General features: G+C 56.4%; 1 protein-coding gene across 2 annotated transcripts; it reads right to left on the bottom strand.

Moving 5' to 3' along the window:
* Positions 1 to 4,541: 4,541 nt before the first annotated feature.
* Positions 4,542 to 18,520, bottom strand: DRD2 (dopamine receptor D2). Of its 2 annotated transcripts, XM_006177099.2 has the most exons (7): positions 18,209 to 18,520; positions 13,036 to 13,145; positions 11,852 to 11,988; positions 10,484 to 10,674; positions 9,453 to 9,539; positions 7,507 to 7,834; positions 4,542 to 5,850 (listed from the first exon to the last, which is right to left on the bottom strand). In XM_006177099.2, exons 1-7 carry the CDS (start codon positions 18,491 to 18,493, stop codon positions 5,657 to 5,659), a joined length of 1,332 nt encoding a protein of 443 aa, XP_006177161.1. In that variant the 5' UTR covers positions 18,494 to 18,520; the 3' UTR covers positions 4,542 to 5,656. The 2 variants fall into 2 exon arrangements, with proteins under 2 accessions (XP_006177161.1, XP_006177162.1); XM_006177100.3 differs by lacking the exon at positions 9,453 to 9,539 and having other exon boundaries at positions 5,005 to 5,850; positions 18,209 to 18,493.
* Between the last annotated feature and the right edge of the window lie 384 nt (positions 18,521 to 18,904).

The following is an 18,904-nucleotide window of genomic DNA, read 5'->3' as shown; positions in this document are numbered from 1 at the left end:
ACTCTGAGTCCCGTTTCAACACAGCTGCCTTCTAGAGGTCTCCTAGGGGTGTTTAGAATTGGATCGTTGTGGGGCCCTTGAAATTCCCAAGGAGAAGGTCTCTAGGTGAATTTCAAAACTGTTTTGGGGAGACTAGAGGTGGAGGGGATAGGAACCCCTGATTTCCTATGGGGTACTTCCACGTGGAGGTCCTGTAGACCCTAAACTCAGTATCCCAAACTGAGCCTTCCCGTCCCCTCCACTAGCCTGCTCCCTTCTTCCTCTTCACTTAGCTGAGGGACCCCAGCTCCTAACGTAGGGGTCATTCTAGATCAGCCCTGTCCAACAGAACTTTTTGAGATGATGGAAATCTTCCGTGTCTGCCACTAACTCCATATGTTGCTGAGCATTTGAACTGTGGCTGGCGCAACCGAGGGACCCAATTTTTAATTTCAACAAGTTAACTTTAAGCAGCCACAGGTGGCTGGTGGACAGTGCAGTCTACAGTCTCCCTCTCCCTCTCCCCAACCAGTCAGTTAGCGAGCCGAGCGGGGTTGATCAGGAAGGGCTTTCTGTTTGGGGGTGCAGACAGCAGAAGAGATGGGGGACGGGAGGGTGAGCACCTCTGGGGTGACCTTGATGTCCATCTCGATTCTGGAGCTTAGAGTCAATATGAGAGGCAACTGGGAGCTGCTGTCACTCCAAGCAGAGGGCAGATGCAATCAGAAGGAAGCACTCATTCCCCAGACGCCCTCAGCGGCGTGTCGAGTGAGGAAAGGGGAGGCGGAGGAGGGGGTCCTGCCTGTGAGGAGGTTGGAGTCTGGCAGAGCTGGGGTGGGGTCTTTACCCAGACTCCCTGGGCTCAGCCTCCCTATTTGTAACAGGTTTATTGTCAAGAGGATGAAATTAGATGATGTGTGTTACCAGCTCGTGCTGGGACTCACTTTACTTTGCTTCTCCCCCATCATTCTGGTCCTGTCCTTTCTCACCACGTTTCTGTCCCATGCACCCGGTACCTTCATCTAGACTAGAGCCTCCTTCCCGGTCCTAAACGCTGCTTAAACCATCCGTCCCTCCCCAAGGACCCTCCTGGGCCCTGGGAGATGTCGCCACCTATTGGCTGTCCCCAGAAATGCAGATGACCCCGGTGGGTCTACCTGGTGGCTTCCTGCGCTGGGAGACGCCATCCCTTGGTGGGCTCGCCCTGATTGTGAGGCCAGGAAACTGGAAGGAGCAGGGAGGCTGGGCAAGCTGTGTCAGTAGGAGTTAAAGTGCAGGAGTGCAGACGTCCAAACAGGCTTCTGTGACGTCTCAGAAGACAAGCCGGCTCCGGGAATCGGTGGAGTCTGCCCCTCCCCGGTCCTGGCACTTGTGCCCCCCATACTGTAGTTGTCACCATGGGACCCCCAGTGATCAGTGGAAAATGCCTTGAGGCTGAAAAGGTATCCTAGATGCGTGGAGGAAATGAGGAGACCGGGAGAGTGTGTCTGTCCCAAGCTGACCTGGGGCATGGAGCTCCGGGAAAGAGTGATGAGGGGCCTGGCTGAAGAGGAGGAGGCCGGTCTCCAGCCGTGGCGGGGGAGGGGGGGCAGCCAGTGGGCGGAGCGACAGAGCATCCCCAGGGCTCCCTGAACTTATGGATGGCATCTCTCATCCTCTGTTCGAGAGCATTCCTTCCCTGTCGCCCTCACCCGCACCAACAGAACACAACTCCCGACTTGTTCAGCCTCCAGTATGTGGCTCCAGCGTCCCCAGGCCTGTGTCCTCTGGCCCTACAGCTAGTCCCGCCACCGCGCCCACAAGCACAGGCTGACCCCACGGCTCCCTTCCTGCTCGCACTCCTGGTCCCCTCTCCTCCCAGTGCCCTCTGGGTCCCACCTGTCCTTCAGGATCCAACTTGCCTGCACACTCTCCCTTGCTCTGGCAGTCCAAATGGCCATCATGCCCCCCAAGGGCAGCGTCCTAAAAGTCTGGTCCCAAATGGTTTTTCCTTCTCTCTCTCCTTTTTAAAAAAATTTTTCTGAACACAGTAGTCAGTCTCTTCCAACTTTGCTCAGAGCTGGTCAGGGAATGGGAAGAATGAATAAGATAAGATGTAGGATTGAAAGACCTGGGCTGAAAGGTCAACCTTGCCACCTGGGCCACCACCCTTCCTGCATGACAGACTTGGGGTCATAGGGACCAATCCCTGGGCGTGATGAAGAGGACAGGAGATCACATGAGGCGAGGCCCACCGTGGCCCCTGCATAGATGGATAGTGGGTGCTAACCCCACTGCACAGCCTGAGTGCTGGGGCCCCGGGTTGGGGGAGACAGGCAGTAGGGAACAGGGCCAGGCCACACATCCTCAGGACAGGAGTGGTGTGGGAAGGGATGCCAGATGGGTGGGCACAATGGCAAGGCCCCCAAGGCGGGTCAGTCCTCAGAGACCCTGGCTGCAGGCAACTGACTGTCCCTGTTCCGAGACCACCAGGAAGCAGGGTCTGCGGTCACTTCTCTCAGGAGCCTCCTGCCCTGCTGTTGAGGAAGTCCTCCGCCATCAGTCTTCTTGCCAAGTCCCTACCTACTTGTTCCAGGCCGAGGCACGCCAGGGCTGCTGCCTCTACTGTCCTTGTCATTGTCATCTAGTGCCCTTGGCAGTGGTCACCATTCCCAGCCAGGAGCTGTGATTGTTGGACTAATGCCCGAGAGGGCCGGGAGCAGGGAAGACTTGCAGTCCCAAGCGGACATCGGAGAGGACGGATGCAAAGTGCCCTGCTGTGCTGGACCAGGAAGCCTCCTGCCCTAAAGTGGTGCTTCCTTGCTGCGGTCTGGGGGAGGGAGTCGGGGGGTGCCGACTCCACCTTCTGTAAAGGCAGATCAGTGATCCTTTGATTAAAAGGCATTCTACCGACAAAGATGGGCACAGAGATGGAAGTCCAGAGAATGGCAGAGAGGAGAAAAAATCAGAGGACTTCAGCCTGCTTCAGCCTCCCTTCTGCCCTCGCTCTCCTGGCAAAGGAACCACAATCCGGGCCCCCGGGGAGAGAGCCAGAGCCTGGGCCGCCCCCTTCCACCTTGACATTCCTGGGTCCCACACCGGGTCCTTTGCCCCTGAAACACTGAGGTGCAGGGTGGAGCCCAGCCCGCCCCCTGCCCACTCCAGCTGTCAATCTGCTGTCTGGTAGAAAGACTTGAAGCTTCGTGACAGCTGTGGGCAACTTTCCCCCGCCCCGCCTCCCGCCCCTGCCTGCCCTCTTCCCCTCTTCTCCCTGTCAGCGCTCTTTCCAAACTTCTCTCGGCTGCCTTCCCTCCCTCCCTCCCCTCCTCTCTCCCTTCCTTCCTTCCTTCCTCTCTTTCTCTCTCCCTCCTTTTTTCATCTGTGAAATTCCTGCAGCCAATAAACCTCTGTGACCTCCAGAGATTTCTAATGATGAGCTTTTAAGCTCCCATCAGGTTCAAGAGTGTTCCTAGATTGTGTGTGTGCGCTCGCGCATGTGTGCATACACACACACACACACACACACACACACACACACGTGCATGCATTGGCTATGGAGTGGGTACCAGAGCTGAGGGGTCCCCCGGGGTCTCTAGCCCCCTTGGGGGTCTGATATCTTCCCCAGGAGGTCACTGGGTTGCTGAACTAGACTAGGAGCCTGTTTTGCACACCTCCTGGAACCAGGTGTTCTGGGGACAGGAGCCTCTCCTAGGGCTTAGCGCTACATTCAGGCTCAGGGAGATCAAAGTCCATAATTAAGTGTTCAGGGCAAGTTAAGTGCTCCAAACTTTGGTGCTAAAAATATTGTATTTAGCATGCAAATTATGCCCTGACAGCTCCCTAAAGCCTGAGCCCGTGGGCGCCAGCACCTTGTTTGTTATCACTGCTGTTATTCCCAAGGCGGTGAGAATATTCCTCCTTCACGGGTTGATTTATATTTCATCTTTAAAAAGCCAAATTTCTGTTGTTGAAACGGTGCCGAGTTGTAGCTCTGGAAGGCTTGGAGCTGTGGCTGGTCTGGAGGTCAAGAGGAGGGAGGACCACCGGGTCACATCACTCAGGGCCTCCCGGCCTCCCCGCCTGCCCCAGAATAAGGGGTTCCTGATGCGAGACAGGGCCAGGGCTGAGCGCAGACAGGCTCAGCCACACCTCGAAGGCCACCTTTTCCTTCTCTGTCCCGGTGGGAGAGCAGGGCTAAGGATGAGGCCTTCACAGGGGCCAGGACCTAGAGAGGAGGAGGTGGGAAGTGGGGACAACGTGGCGTCCCCCTGGTAGGACCCTGCTGCTCTGGTGACTGGGGGAGCCCTGGGTATATGACAGGATTCCCACTTGAAACGTTCGCTGACAGGTGAAGGTCCGGGCCACCCAGCAGGGCTGAGCGCACTCAGATCCACTTGGGAGGAGAGGTGGGACGAAGAGAGAAACACGCAGGCACACACATCCTGTCCTTGGCCCTCCTGGAGCAGCTTCTCCTCTCCTGTCCCCCCAAATCCTGTCCTGTCTGACAGGGGTCGGGGCCGCCCCCTCTGAACGGCCTGCAGGAGGCCACCCTAGCTCTGATCCCAGCACAGTCACCGAGCTTCGGCCACACCTGAGGTGGAGGTTGGAGGTGACACTGTCCCCTCTGCCTGAGGGGCCCTGGATGTGACTCTTGTCAAAGTTTTATTATTCTGGAGCATGTGTAGTGATGTTACAGAGTTTGGGGCCCGGGGACTCCCCCAAGCTGCAGCTTCCCCTCCACCCTCAGGCAGGGCAGGGCCAAGCCAGACCCAACAGTACTCAGCAGCCGCTTAGCCAATGGGCTCCTCTAAGGCGGAGGCGGTGGAAGGGAAAGGGAACGGGAGAGTGAAGGGGCAAAAGGAAGAGAAGAGGAAGGTGGTTTGTGGCAGAGTGAGGCAGGGGCAGCCCCCCGACGGACCTCAGGGACCCCCAACACAGGCCCCCGGCAAATCTGGAGGCGGCCTTCGCTGCCACCCTGGCTGGCCCAACATCTGCCCCCAGGAGGGATGTACCTGCGTCCAGCAGGGGGCAGCAGAGTGGGCTTGGGGTGGGGGTCCTCTCCCCACAGACCCTCGGGGGCCCTTGAAGATCAGGGGTCCGCCCCCGCAGGGGTGTGCAGACCTCGTGGGGAGCTGGAGTAGGGTCAGGACCCGCTGCTGTGGATGGAAAGAAGGGCTCCTGTCGGGCAGGAGAGGGGTGAAGATTTTTGGCTTGGGCTTCTCTGAGGTCCATCCAGACCCGGTATTTACATGGGTCTCCCAGGACTGAAGTAGCCTGGGGCCTTGGCAAGAGCTCTGGCGTCCCTGGTGTGGGCCTCGGAGGGGTGTGAATTGTCCATCTCCTTCCCTGTCGCAGGCACAGCCTCTGAGCCCTGACACCGGCCTGGCAACCCCAGAGCCCCGGAGGAAGTTCAGAGAAGGTGGCTGGGTCTTTGGTGCCAAGCAGAGAGAGCCTGCAAGTGAACAGGGGCTCTGTGAGCTGCCCCTGAGCCAGGGGTCCGGCCCGAGGGCTGGCACGGTACCTGGCTCTCTAGCACTGCCCTGGCGGAGCGAGGGTGTGCGGGCAGTGAGGGGCGTGGAGCCAAGCTAACACTGCAGGGCCTGAAGGCGAAGAGGAGGCCGAGGCCGTCCTGGGCCGCCCTGCCCACGGCTCCCAGGGACCGAGGCGGGGCCACTGGGCAGGGAGGTGGGAAGCAGGGTCAGCAGTGTAGGATCTTCAGGAAGGCCTTGCGGAATTCGATGTTGAAGGTCGTATAGATGATGGGGTTCACGGCGCTGTTGACGTAGCCCAGCCACGTGAAGGCGCTGTACAGGACGGGCGGGATGCTGCAGTCACAGTGTATGTTCAGGATGTGGGTGATGAAGAAGGGCAGCCAGCAGATGATGAAGACGCCTGGGGGAGAGGACGGCGGTCAGGCTGGCCTCTGGGGTTGGGGAGGGGCGGGGCTGGAGGTGTGTGCCGCAGGCCCCGCCCAGTTACCAAGGCAACAAGAGCGCCGCAGGGGGACCTGGGGTCTTGGAAGGACCTGCCTCTGATACTCCTTTGCCAGTCACCTCACCTCCCTCATTCTCCTCCTCTGTCAAGCGCGTGTAACAATGCCCATCTCCTAGGGAAGAATAATGGGCTTGAAAACAAATCCAAAAAATTTACATCCTGACGCAGATCAGCCGGTAGAAATGGAAATACCTTCTCTCCTTTCTGGCCAGCTTGGAAAACACCTTCCGCAGAAGTTGGGAGTGGGGAACGCGCAATCTGGGCCAGAAGGGGAGCTCGACATCCACCCCGCTTAGTCCTCCTGGCATGAGGTACCAGGAAATGGCTCTGTGATGTCCACAAGGCCACTCCACTCAGTGGCAAAGCTGAGATCCAAACTCTAGTCTGTCAAAGTCCCCAGATGGCCAGGCTTCTGCTGCGCCTTTCCCCAACTTCCCCAGCCCCGTCGGTGACACCTTTGCTAATCCCTGCCTGGGGACACCTGCTGTCACAACTCCGACCTCCTGCCCATCGCTCTGCCTGTCAAACCCGGGCCCGCCTGCTCAGCGGGACCCTCGGTGTGGAGGCACTGTGTGCACAGAATGTCGCACAGGCACACGGGAGTCCCCAGGGACCGAGCGGTGCTGGGAAGGGCAGGGCTACAGAGCAGAGACCCCCCCACCCGCCAAGGATGGGAGCAGAGGGCCTGGCTCCAGCCCCACTCTGCCACCCTCTGCACGTGATCTCGGGTTAGTCCTCTAACCTGCTAAGACCGCAAGTCCTCATTTGTAAAACCAGAATAGTAACACCTGAACTTTTCATATCACAGGACTGTCGGGAGGTCACAGGGATGGTGAGTGTGGACGGGCGTCACAGCTACCTTGGGTGCTACAGTCCCTCCTGTCCTCATCACCCGTATCAGTCCAGCCCTTGACTTTTCGCCTTTATGATCTGTTTTCTAAGAGACTTTTATTTGAGAGCCTCGCCTCACTCACCCCCATTTAGATGGGCCCCCCCTCACAGCCCCTTTCCTTGTTCACAGGAACACCCTCTGGCCCCACTGGGTCTTGATCAAGTCAAGTGAATTTCCCGATTTCTCAGAAATGTCAAAATTGACAGAAATCGCAATGACAACACTTGCATGTACTGCTTACAGTTTGTAAAATGCTTTCACACTGTGTATCATTTTGATGACCAGAACCCTATGAGGTAACCTACTCTACCGATGGGGAGACAAGAGAGCAAAGTCACTTGCCCAGGGTCATGAGGTTCTGGGGGTCATGATGGGAGACTGATCAAGTTCAGATTCTGGAGTCAAACTGCCCGAGTTTAAATCATGCGTCCTCCTTGGTCAAGTTCCAAAACTGTTTCCCCATCTGTGAAATGAGCATAATTACAGAATCTACCTAAGCAGGTAGGTCCATGGGCTTAGCCTGTGCCTGAAAAGTACCAGTCCTGCGACCCACCAGCCATGGTTTGAGGGGATGGCAGGCAGTGGGACCTCCAGTGATGGGTCCTCTCCTCAGCCAGGGTTGGGCAAAGCCCAGCTGTGGCCGGCGGCCAGGGCTGACTCACCAAGAACAATGGCGAGCATCTGAGTGGCTTTCTTCTCCTTCTGCTGGGAGAGCTTCCTGCGGCTCATGGTCTTGAGGGAGGTCCGGGTTTTGCCATTGGGCATGGACTGGATCTCAAAGATCCTGGCAATCTTGGGGTGGTCTTTGGCATGCCCGTTCTTCTCTGGTTTGGCGGGGCTGTCAGGAGTGCTGTGGAGGCCATGGTGGGATGGGTCAGGAAGGGTCAGCTGGTGGTGGCTGGGCGGGATGGGGCTGTACCGGGTCCTCTCGGGTGGGCTGGTGCTGGAAAGCATCTCCATCTCCAGTTCCTGGGCTCGGCGGGCAGCCTCCTGCATGAGGCAGAGAGCTCTGGGTAAAGCCAGGCAAGTTCTTGGCCATCAAACCCCCCCAACCTCACCTGACCTACCTGGCTTCACCTGGCCCCACCCAGGCCCACCCAGGCCCACCCAGCCCTTCCCTATGCCTGTCTGGAGATGCCTGCAGACACCACCGGGTCACTCTGCCAGAGAGGAAAGGAGGACGATCACTGGGAAGTAGGAGCTATGTGGGTACCTAGGACCTACGACCATCCCAGCTTGCCGGGTCACCCGGTCCTCTTTGCAGAGCAATCCTCAGGCAGCCTCGATGACCCCACGACCATCCTGTGGTGGCTTCATACCCAGGTACTTCTATTTTATTAACTGAACAACACCTACTGAGTGCCAGGTGCCAAGCTGGTGGCTGTGAATAAGTTACTGATCGATGTTCCATTCCTGCCTCCAGGAACTCAGGTTCCTGCATGGAGGGCACCCCCGTTCTCCTTGCCAGGCTGAAATAGGGGCTGCCAGGCTGACTGAGGCTCCTGCACCAGCACAGCACAGGTGCGCTGTTTCTCCCGGTAGACTGAAGCAGGTGTGGAAGGGCGAACCCCTGAGCCCCTCACCCCCCCCTGCTGGGCTGATCTGGAGTAGCCCACGTCCTCCTGGGCTCCCAGATCATTCCTCATGCTCCCTTGCTCCAGGCCTTGGGGGTCTTGAGCTTGAGCTTCTGAAATACAGCCTCACTGTGTGTGGAGGTGCCCCGATCCTGAGTCCCCGTTTTGGCATCCGCCTCACATGGTTCCGTGGAGTCCTGCCTTTGCTGGTGAACAGCGAGTGTGCAGTTGACTAGCAGGGCTCCTGCTTCCTGACGACGCCTGACCTGGACTCGGTGTGCCGCCCTCTATGCGTTCCTGGGCCCATCCTCCGCCCGGTCAGGGGATGGGACACCTGCTGCCTGGACCCTGGTGCTACTATTACTGGGCAAACTTGGGGTCTGCTGTGATTCTGCATTTCTGGGCTCCGCTTACAGGTTGCACTTTACTGTGAGCACTCCCACCCCAGCTGTTCCGCTCCCTCCTCCCCCAGCACCCGGCCCTCCCTCCCGCCCCAGAACCTGCCTGTCTGTAAGGCAGCGTATGCCAGTGGGAAGAACACGGGCATGGGTTTCAGAGTCACTGAGGTCTGGGCTCAAATATTAACTCTCACTAACTGTTTAGCCCTGGGTGAGTTACCCAACCTCTCTGAGCCTCTGTTTCCTCTTCTGCGGAATGAAGACGGGTAGGAGCAATAAGACTTACCTCTCAGGGTCGCTGTGAGGATTTGATGAGCTAACATGAAGATGGTAGGTTTGTGATTAATGGGCATCGCCATTATTATGGTTTTGCTTATGTGGTTATGGCCGAGTCCTTTCTCCCAGACCTTTCCTTGCACTAGGGGTGCCTCTCTGTGCCTTGCAGGAATGAACAGTCTTGCTCTATGCCTGCTTATGTGTGTGCATGGTGAGTCCGGCCTCAGCTGAGGCAAAGTAGGAGATCCCGGGAGGGGCTTATCCCTTTGACCAGCTGGTGAGGTCTCTGAGAATCACCGCAGGTGGGTTTCCCAAGAGGCAGAAAGACAGGGCCCTGGAGTCCCTGACCTGAACACTTACCACTCTCCGCCTGTTCACTGGGAAACTGCCATTAGACTTCATGATAACGGTGCAGAGTCTCATGTCCTCAGGGTGAGTGCAGTTGCCCTGTGGAGTGAGCCAGCACATGGGTCATAACAGGGAGACGGGGCAAGGGGGACAGAAATCCAATGTAGGGTAGTCTGACTGGGCACTGGAGCTCAGAGAAGGGCAGAGATTAGGAGGCTGGGGCCTGAGGGGCAATTGAGGTGACGGTGAAGGTTGGTACTGTGATGGGAAGGGGTGAGCAGGACAGGGAACAAAAGGGCCATAACTTTTATGTGGCACCTGCTGGGGACCTGGCACCCTTCTAGGCACACTCCATTCCTCTCCCACTGAATCCTCAAGACCACCCTGTGAGATCAGGTATTATGATTCACATTTAGCAGATGAGGAAACTGAGGCTCAGAGAAGTTAAGCAACTTGCCCAAGGTCACACAGAGAAAAAAAGTGGTGGTGCCAGGATTGGAACTTGTTGTCTCTAAGCCCCAAGCTCTTGTTCCTTCCCTGCCCACCTACCATCTTCCTTAGGCAGGGCTGAGCGGAGGGGAGAAGTCACAAGACGTCAGCATGGAGATGAAAGGGGGGCAGAGGAGGGAAGTGGGCAGGAGCAGGTGAGGAAGAAGGAGGTACGCACAGAGAGGAGGGGAGAGGGTGGGAAATAAAGGAGATGGGATGGAGGCGTCAGAGGGATGGAAAGGGAGACAGAAGGGCCAGAGGGAGGAAAGGAGGAGGAAGGAAAGAGGCAGAGAAGAGCCACGAAGGCACCTAGAGCTGCTGCGTTCAGACAAAGCTCTCCTCCCAGGTGGTCTCCACCCCCTTCCCAACCTCCCACTCCTGGAGGTTCACGTCGCCCATTGAGGTCCAAGCCTTCGAAATCTGCCTGCGCTCAGCTCCTCAGAGCTCCTCCCTGCCTGGACCCCGGTGGCTGCAGTGTCCCAGGCCCCCACCAAGCACAGAGAGCCCCCGGGTCATGGTTAGGCAGGGACGTGGGGGGAGAAGGATCTCGGGACCTTGAGCGGGGCCTTCAGGTTGGCCCTGAACGCCCGGCTGCTGCGCTTGGTGTTGACCCGCTTCCGCCGCCTGCGGAGGACGATGTAGATTTTGATGTAGACCAGCAGGGTGACGATGAAGGGCACGTAGAAGGAGACGATGGAGGAGTAGACCACGAAGGCGGGGTTGGCGATGATGCACTCGTTCTGGTCTGGGGGGAGGAGAGCCCCGGGGGTGGGAGGTCAGCAGGCCCCCGGGGGCCTCAGTGCCTTCCCGGCCAAGAAACAGCATTACAGAAAACATGACTAGATGCCTAAGGCAGCCTGGAAATATTAGATGTAATAAATTCACAGCGTAAATCAAAGTGTTAGAAACAAGCATGAGCAAAAAGCTAAGCTGTGGTGACTGCTTCCAAGGGTTTCCCTTACTATCACCTCATAACCTCATCACGAGTTTTGTCATCTAGGAGTAAACACATGGAGCCACAGGTTTCCAGAGAAAAATGATGGAAGAAAATTATTTAAAAAGAGTAAACCATCACTTGAGCCTTTCTTGTGTATTGCGTGGAGGTCCGACACCTTTTAACTTGAGGGACAAGATGACTTGGTCCTGTTTGCTGAACTCACCTGTGATCCACTGTGTTTCCAATTTCCCTTTCACATCTAGCAGGTGTTTGTCCTCTCTCCCAGGCTCTTCCCAGATAATCCTAGCTCGGTTAGCCCTATTCCTGCCTCTTGGAATTCCCGTAACACTTAGATTTTGAACCACATGCTTTCAAGGCTTCCTTGCATCCTATCTGGTAATGGTCCCCAGTATCATCTCACCTCCCAGATGAGGACAAGCTCCACCCCCAACTCTGGGCCTCCTCTGTCTGAGATGCTCCTGACTGCTTCGCACAGGACCAGCCGCGATCAGCTAGCCTTCTGTTTGTTTCTACCTTTCCTGCTCCAGGTAGATCTGGCCTGGCCTGGCCTGGGTTTGCCCAGCCCTGGGGCTGTAGCTTCATTACACAAACACCATTGTCAGGGGTGATGGAGGCCCAGCGGCCTCCTCTCGTGGGTGCACACACACAGACATGCACACGCATGTGGTTTACAAGGCTTCCTGGTCTGCTTCCATTTAATAAACAAAGTTGAAAACGTCCAGGTACCCTCCTAAATCACTATCCCCACTCCTCACACAACTCCATCACGGCCTGGGCCATTGTTCCTGTCTGACTCTACCAGGTGCAAGGAGTTGGGCTTGGCCCAGGAAGCCCAGCCTGGCCTCAGTCCTGGGTGGCTAACGGGCCACCACCCGTGTCTGCGCCAGGGTTCGGCTCCCTCAGGGTCCTGCACGGGGCGGGGGCGGGGCCGGCTGGGCCCCGGACAGACAGAGGCTGGACTCACCTGTGTTGTTGAGGCCAAAGAGCAGTGGGCAGGAGATGGTGAAGGACAGGACCCAGACGATGGTGATCATGACAGTGACTCTGCGCTTGGAGCTATAGCGTGTGTTGTAGAGCATGGGCATGGCCACAGCTGTGTACCTGCGCAGGCAGAGGGTGCAGGGACCCTGAGTCTGGGATGCGGGCTGAGGGACCACTTACCAAACAACGTGCACACACCAGAAACACCCCACTATGGGGGGGCAGACAGTCAATCCACCTCCTGTCTACTCTGAATCAACCCTCTCTCTGGTCCCCGACTCAGACAGTGAGGACAGTTGGTGATGTCCAGTCAAGTGCTCAATGACTGACCATCTACCATTTAACCCTGGACCAGACCTATTACTCCAGTTGCCCTACTTGGACTTCAGGCTTTTTGAGGAGCCACGGCCTGGGTCTTGGCACCTTTGAAACTGTACCCACTGCATGTCTGCTGGCCCCATGGAGGGTAAAAGTGTTTGTTGGTGGATTGGTAGCCAGGCCCCTCAGAGCAAGGGTTAGGTCTCATTCAGTAGCGGTCATTGTGCATGGCACCCCACATCCCTCCATCCAGCACTTCTCAGATGTTAGCTCATTCCATCTTCCAAGAACCCTGCGAGGGGAGCCAGAGCCTCTGGGAGCCCACGTAACCTGTGTGTGCGAATCAGTAACAGGCTCCGAGGATACAGCTCAGCAAGGCGAGCACGGCCTGGGCCCCCTTGGCCATGCGCCCTGTGCTGGACATGAAATGCACAACCAGACACTTAGGGCCGCACGTGGCCAGGGGCCATCACCCTGGGTTTCTAGACAATGAGACTAGCGTTCTGAGAACTTCCACAATCTGCCCAGGGTCACGTAAGTAAGCAGTGACAGAGATAGGGCTCGGTTACATCGAGTGCTTTCTCTTCCTTGCTAGTCACTGTTTGGGTACTCTTGGCAGCATCACTGTCTGCAAGACAGCCTCCTTTAGGGGGTCTGACCTCTCCCAGCCAGACACACACGCTCCCACACACATGTGTGCATGCGCACCCTTACACACACAAACACGTGGGCTCACAGGCACACAACCCGCCGTATGGCATTGTAGACCGAGCCTGACCCTGAAGGAGAGGTGGGGCAGCCCCAGAGGTGAATGGTCTGGGTCACCTCTCCCACCCTGGCTGGGCTCACCTGTCGATGCTGATGGCACACAGGTTCAGGATGCTTGCTGTGCACATCATGACATCCAGAGTGACAAAGATGTCACAGTGAATCCTGCTGAATTTCCACTCACCCACCACCTGGGGACGAAGCAACATAAAGGGTGGGCAGCAGAGGGGAGATTAGCTTGAGCGTGGCGCAGTGGCTCAGTCCCCTGGGGCAGGTCGGGCCATGGGCTCGGTGGGGGACTTGTGGATCTCTGGCTGGGGGAGGGGGGCAGCAATGGGGAGTTGTGCCCACGGGTGTCTGAAGCCTTTGCCCTAGCCGTCTCTCCTCCACATGAGGCCACTTTGTGCCAAGAAGTGTGCTAGAAGAGAGATGACCCACCTTTACAAGTGTCTCAGCTTTGAACTCTCATCCTTAAAACCTTTGTGTGGACACCTTACGATCCCCATGCTACCAATGAGGAAACTGAGCCTCAGAAAAGTGTGGTGACTCGCTCACTGCCTTTTAGCTCAGTGTCTGACCCCACCCTAGCCCAGGTTTCTGGGGGAGTCAGGCCACTCCTTCAGTGCCCAGCGTGGGGTGTGGCACAGAGTCTGCGAGTAAAGTATCTATTAAGAACAATGGTGAGGGGGGAGGGTAAGCCCAGTGGTTAGAGCACATGCTTAGCATGCACAAGGCTCTGGGATCAATCCCCAGTACCTCCATTAAAATAACTAAATAAATAAACCTAATTACCTCCTCCCCCCCAAAAAATCCCAAAACCAAAAAAAAAAACCCCCAAAAACCTACAAACAAAATAAAATATTAAAAAAAAAAAACAAAAGAGCAATGGTGATGACAGTGACGAGGAAACAGGGAAGACATTTCTGCTCCTTGTGACACCTGGAGAACGAAATAAGGAAAACCTCGGCTAGAGCTTCAGGAAGAAAAGAACGCGCTGGGGGAGGTGTGCGACGGTGCACCCCAGGTTCGATGGAAGACGAGGAGTCTGGCTCCCCGCAAGGGCGTTTTGCACCCCTCTCCCCACAAACACACACACTCATCCCCCCCGTGCACACCCACACCCCCACACCTCCTGCTACGCACACAGGCTCGCGTATTTGCACAGCGGGCTGGCCCCAGCAACTGTGGGAGTTTAGACCAGGCTCCACCCCGAGGACAGAGTCAGGACAGGGAGATACAACTTGGGTGACAATATATCAGAGAAAAGAGGAGCAGGACAGCCCCTCCCGGTGACCAGAGCAGCCCGGTACCCACTCTGCGGGGCACAGCATGGCGGCCAGCCTAATGATAATGTTCATTGTCAGCACTGCCCCCTTCGCTGTTCTCAGACATAAAAACAATTGGTGGCATTTAAGTGCAGTGATGAGCTCTGCATGGAGGAAACAGCGGCTTTTCCCAGCAGACAGGGCGCCTATCGTGTGATGCTGCCCTCTCTGGGGCTTACATGGGGCAAGGGTGTCCAAGCTCTGGCCAGATGGGCAGGAACTGGATGTCGGGGGCAGGGCAGGACGGGGCATGGCAGTGGAGGGGATGGAAGGGGCTGGCTCCCCTGGCATCAACAGAGTCTACCTTCAGGGGGCCATGGGGAGGGTCTCAGGACCACCTGGTCTGTGCTCCACCTTGATGACCTCCTGGGACGAGTATTTCTGAGCGGCTTTCATCACCCTGGGGATCTAGGTCTGAGATATCAGGGCTGTCTTCCCCATCCTCCCTGCTCCCTTCCCTCTCCCCTGCTTTCCTTCTTTCCTTCAGACACCTATCGAGAAACTTACTTTGTGTCCAGCTCTGTCCTAGACTCTCAGGTACAGTGGTGAACACTCCTGACATAGTCCCTGTCTTTAGGGAGCTCTCAATCCCTGTCCCCAGAAGCCTTCCTGCAGCACAGAAGAAGGGGGAGCTTCCTCCGAGGTCCTAGGAACAGTTGTTCTAAAACACAGTTAGGGGGCGGTTGAATCAAGGGCTCAGGATAGTGTGTTGGTGGCCACTGATTCTAAAGCATCTACTGTGAGCTCATACTTTACCTCGTTTAGTGTTCTTAGAGCTTGTGAAGGAAGGGGTTGCTTATGTCCACTCTGGGATGAGGGAATGAAACTCAGAGCATACACCCAGCTCGTGTGCAGCAGGGCTGGAGTTCCCAGCAAGCTCTTTGGGCAGCACGTCCTATGCTCTCTCCTGAGCTGCCTTGGAAGGGGCTGTCTAGCTCGTCAAAAAGACGAGATGATTATGTAAAAAGTACCAGGTAAATGTAAAGCGGGAACGGAGAGATGGTCGTGGCAAAGACAGACTAACTAGGGGTCGGTGGGGGGGCAAAAGACTTGCCCGAGACCACCTGGTGATTTAGCAGCAGAGGGAGGACCGACCGGCCCCCAGGTTTCCTAGTCCCACCACAGGGCTGTTTCGTCCACACCTTTGGACACCTTCATCAACACTCTTGCTCACTTGAGGCCAAGACCTCCAGGACCCGCCTCGAGCTGGCTCAGCTAAATCCTGACACTCACTAGCACACACGAAGCACTAGCTACGTGTCAGGCACTGTTCCAAACGCTTCACACGCATTTCTGTAGAATGTGACAGCAAACCTCTGAGGCCACTGCTCCTTGACGCCTCCGGCCAGCTACTCCCATCCCCCACCCCTCCCTGCTCAGAGGCTTTGCACACTTCTTTTCTCTGCCAGGAGTGCAAGTGCCTTGGCCCCCTCTCCTGGGTAATTCTTCTGAAAGCACCACTTCTTCCTGCCAGGCTTCCCTAACACCTCCAGACTGGGTCGTGCGCCTCCTCACCCCGTGATGCTCCCACACCTCCTGCGGGGGCTGCTCCGTGGTCATCTCCATGAGGCTGCACTCTAATGGCCCTGCCAGGGCCTTAGCCCCCAGCCCCAAGGGTGGGGCAGGACACTGACCAGTTCATCCATGTTGACAGAGTGAATAAAAAATGCAAAATCTTAGCCTGCTCACTTCCTCAATCACATCTGCTTGTCTGGAAAGTGCATGCAGCAAACCCTCCCCTCCACGGGCTGTGAGGCTGAAACGGCACGTGCAGACCCGTGGGCCCTGGCTCTCCCTCTGAGGAGCTGCTCCAGATGGAAAGTGGTGGAGTCAGGAATTGAACCCGGCCCTTTCACTCGCAAACCAGCGTGCTTTCCATATACAGCGCAGAATAAATAATGCCCATCCAGGGCCACCTAGTCAGATGTCAACACGGCAGGCTAACAGAGGTGTTTGACACCCCTGGAGATGGAACAGGATGGAAAATTCTGGACAAGAAGAGCATCTCTTGGAGAGAGTACAGTATGTGTTTGCGAGGGTGTTTTAACAGGATGCCGGGATAGGGTGAGACTCCACTTGGAACATTCCCCAGGGACAATAAGTAGCTGAGACCGTGTCGTGTAAGCGGGGCCCCCTGTCCAGCTGTTGTTTTAATGGGAGTTTGAGCACCGCTCTCTGAGACACCATGCTCCACCGTCCCTGGAAACAATGAGCTTCACCTTTAAGATAATGGCGAAGAGGCGTGTTTAAAACACCTGTGTGAAGGACTTCCAGGTGCCTGGGAGCCCTAATGCACAGATTGGGCCCTACCTTAGAGTGTCTGGGTAGGGGTGGTGGGTCTGGGAGCCCAGAACCTGTGCTCAGAACCCTGGGCAGAGGATGCCTCACTCTGGAGGAGGGTGCCTCTTTGCCTGGGCACCGGGACGGTCCTTCAGTGTGGGAGGGGTGGACATCTATCCTCATCTTCACCTTCATTACTGTTGTCATGGCTAGTTTTGCGTGGTGCTATGTGCCCAGTGCCATTCTAAGCAATTTTCATATATTAACTCACGTGATTCTCAAGCAGTGCTATGACATAAATACTGTTATTATCTTCATTTTATGGACAAGGAAATGAGGCACAGAGAGGCTATTTGCCTGGCCGGCCAGCCACCCATCAATTTTCCCTGATGGTCTCAGGGGTGGGAACCTCCTTTGCAAGGGAGCAGGGGAATCAGGATGGGGCTCCTCAGAGAGCATCCCTCAGCCAGGACATGGGACGGACAGAGTCGAGGGGTCTGCATAAACATGCAGTCACGGAGGGACAGGGAGGCCAGCCCCATCCCCACCTCGGCTTCTTCTCCTTTGCTTAAACCTACAAAGGCTTCATGAGTTTTTTGGAAGGTGGAAGCCCTTCCCTCCCAGGATGGGGCTTGCCTCCGTGATACAGGTCAATTCCCCTCTCGTCAGGAGTGGGAAGGGAACAGCTCAGAGACCTTAGTGACCTTGGCATTGGATCTTTCCTGAACACCTGGTCAGCTTCCCAAGCACCCAGACTCCGCCCCAGAACCCTAGGCAGAGAAAAAGCAGGATGCAGCCTGTGCCACCCAAATTCCCCAGACCCTCCCTCATCTGCCTGCCAGCTCTGAAAAGTGTCCTCTGGAGGTGGGTGCCCCTTTGGGACTTCTCTGTCAGCAGTTTCTCCGTTTGCTGTGTGATCTAGGTGAAGACAGGCAACTTCTCAAAGCTTCTGTTTACTCTTCCTTCAAGTGAGAAGGATGCTATCCACTCAGGATCAGCATGCGTTTTTGCTAAGTCTGTGTCTGTGAAGTGCCTGGACCGTAGCGGGGGCTGCCTACCCGCTATTCAGGGCGCGGAGCTGGGCTGCGTTCCTGGCCGAGCCATGGGCCACTACGTGGTCCTTCCTGAGGAAAGGGGTGCAGTGCCCTTCTACCTGGAGGTCCTAGATGCAGGCTAGGACACACGGGGGGAAGGGAGGGGAGGAGAATGCAGGGCAGCAGCCCCCAGTATGAAGCGAGGAGAGAGGATGAAGGTTTCCCACCTGGGAGCACAAGCCTGTCCCATCCTCTGGGACCCTCGTCAGTGATTCCTGTCCCCAACGTGACCTACTGAACCGACTCCGGGACCAGAGCTCCAGCTTGGACCTGCCGCCTAACTTCTCTGACCATATGGCTTATCCTCTCTAAGATGCTGTGAGGACTCTGGGCGGAGGGGGGCGGCACTAATTGTAAAGGCAAACATGAGGCCTGGTACTTGGCAAGCACTCTCCAAGTGGCATTTGGGATTGTTAATGAGACAATCTGCCCACTTTATAAGACTCAGCCCAGGGTGGAGGAAGAGACCACCTGAAAAGGCACACTCTTGGGACGAACCGGCGAGGAGCCTGGACTCTGGGGAAGGAGCCCGAGCCAGGCGGGGCCCAGACCTACCTCCAGGTAGACCACCCAGGGCATGACGAGCGTGGCCACCAGGAGGTCAGCCACAGCCAGGCTGACGATCAGGTAGTTGGTGGTGGTCTGCAGTGCCTTCTCGCGGGACACGGCCATGCACACCAGCACGTTGCCGAAGACGATGACGAAGATGAGAAGGGTGAGCAGCATGGCGTAGTAGTTGTACTGGGGCCTGTCGGCCTTCCCCTCGGACCCGTTGAAGGGCCGGCTCCAGTTCCAGCCCCCCCGAACGTCATCGTACCAGGACAGGTTCAGTGGATCCATTGGGGCGGCGGGGCCACGGGATGGCCAGGCTCTGTTCGGGAGTGACAGACACAGGGATGAGCGGGAGGAACTCCCAAAGCATGCCGCCACTGGAGGTTAAAAGAGAGAATTCTCTCCAGCCTCAGGATTTTGACGTTTGCATCCAAAACTTTTCTTACAACCTTGAGGCCTGCTGCCACAAATCTGCTAGCAAATCTGCAGATGGTAACACAAATGAGAGGGTATAATTTTTTAAAGTAGAGTAAAATCAATCACCGTGAAAAGAGTTGATCTTTCATTCATTCGTTTACTCAACAAACACTTATTAAGCACATCCCATGTCCCACACACTTAAGACAAGTTCACAAGGAGTTCCAGCTTCTAGCGTTAAGAACGGAAATATGCATTCGTTCACTCCGGATTCGATAAGTA

The sequence above is a fragment of the Camelus ferus genome, chromosome 33, assembly GCF_009834535.1.
Source record: "Camelus ferus isolate YT-003-E chromosome 33, BCGSAC_Cfer_1.0, whole genome shotgun sequence".
In the NCBI taxonomy this organism is placed as follows: domain Eukaryota; kingdom Metazoa; phylum Chordata; class Mammalia; order Artiodactyla; family Camelidae; genus Camelus; species Camelus ferus.
Note: the sequence above shows the minus strand (reverse complement) of the source record. Positions and strands in the feature narration are given on the sequence as shown.

Bases quoted from the DNA above. Each gene is read 5' to 3' on its own strand.
- DRD2 (XM_006177099.2), bottom strand. From the start codon at position 18,493: ATGGATCCACTGAACCTGTCCTGGTACGATGACGTTCGGGGGGGCTGG. The intron at 10,675-11,851 runs GTGAGTCCAGCC...TCCTCCCCCCAG, and splicing joins CTTTGGCCTCAACAACACAG to ACCAGAACGAGTGCATCATC. The intron at 9,540-10,483 runs GTCCCGAGATCC...CTCACTCCACAG, and splicing joins ACCTGAAGGCCCCGCTCAAG to GGCAACTGCACTCACCCTGA.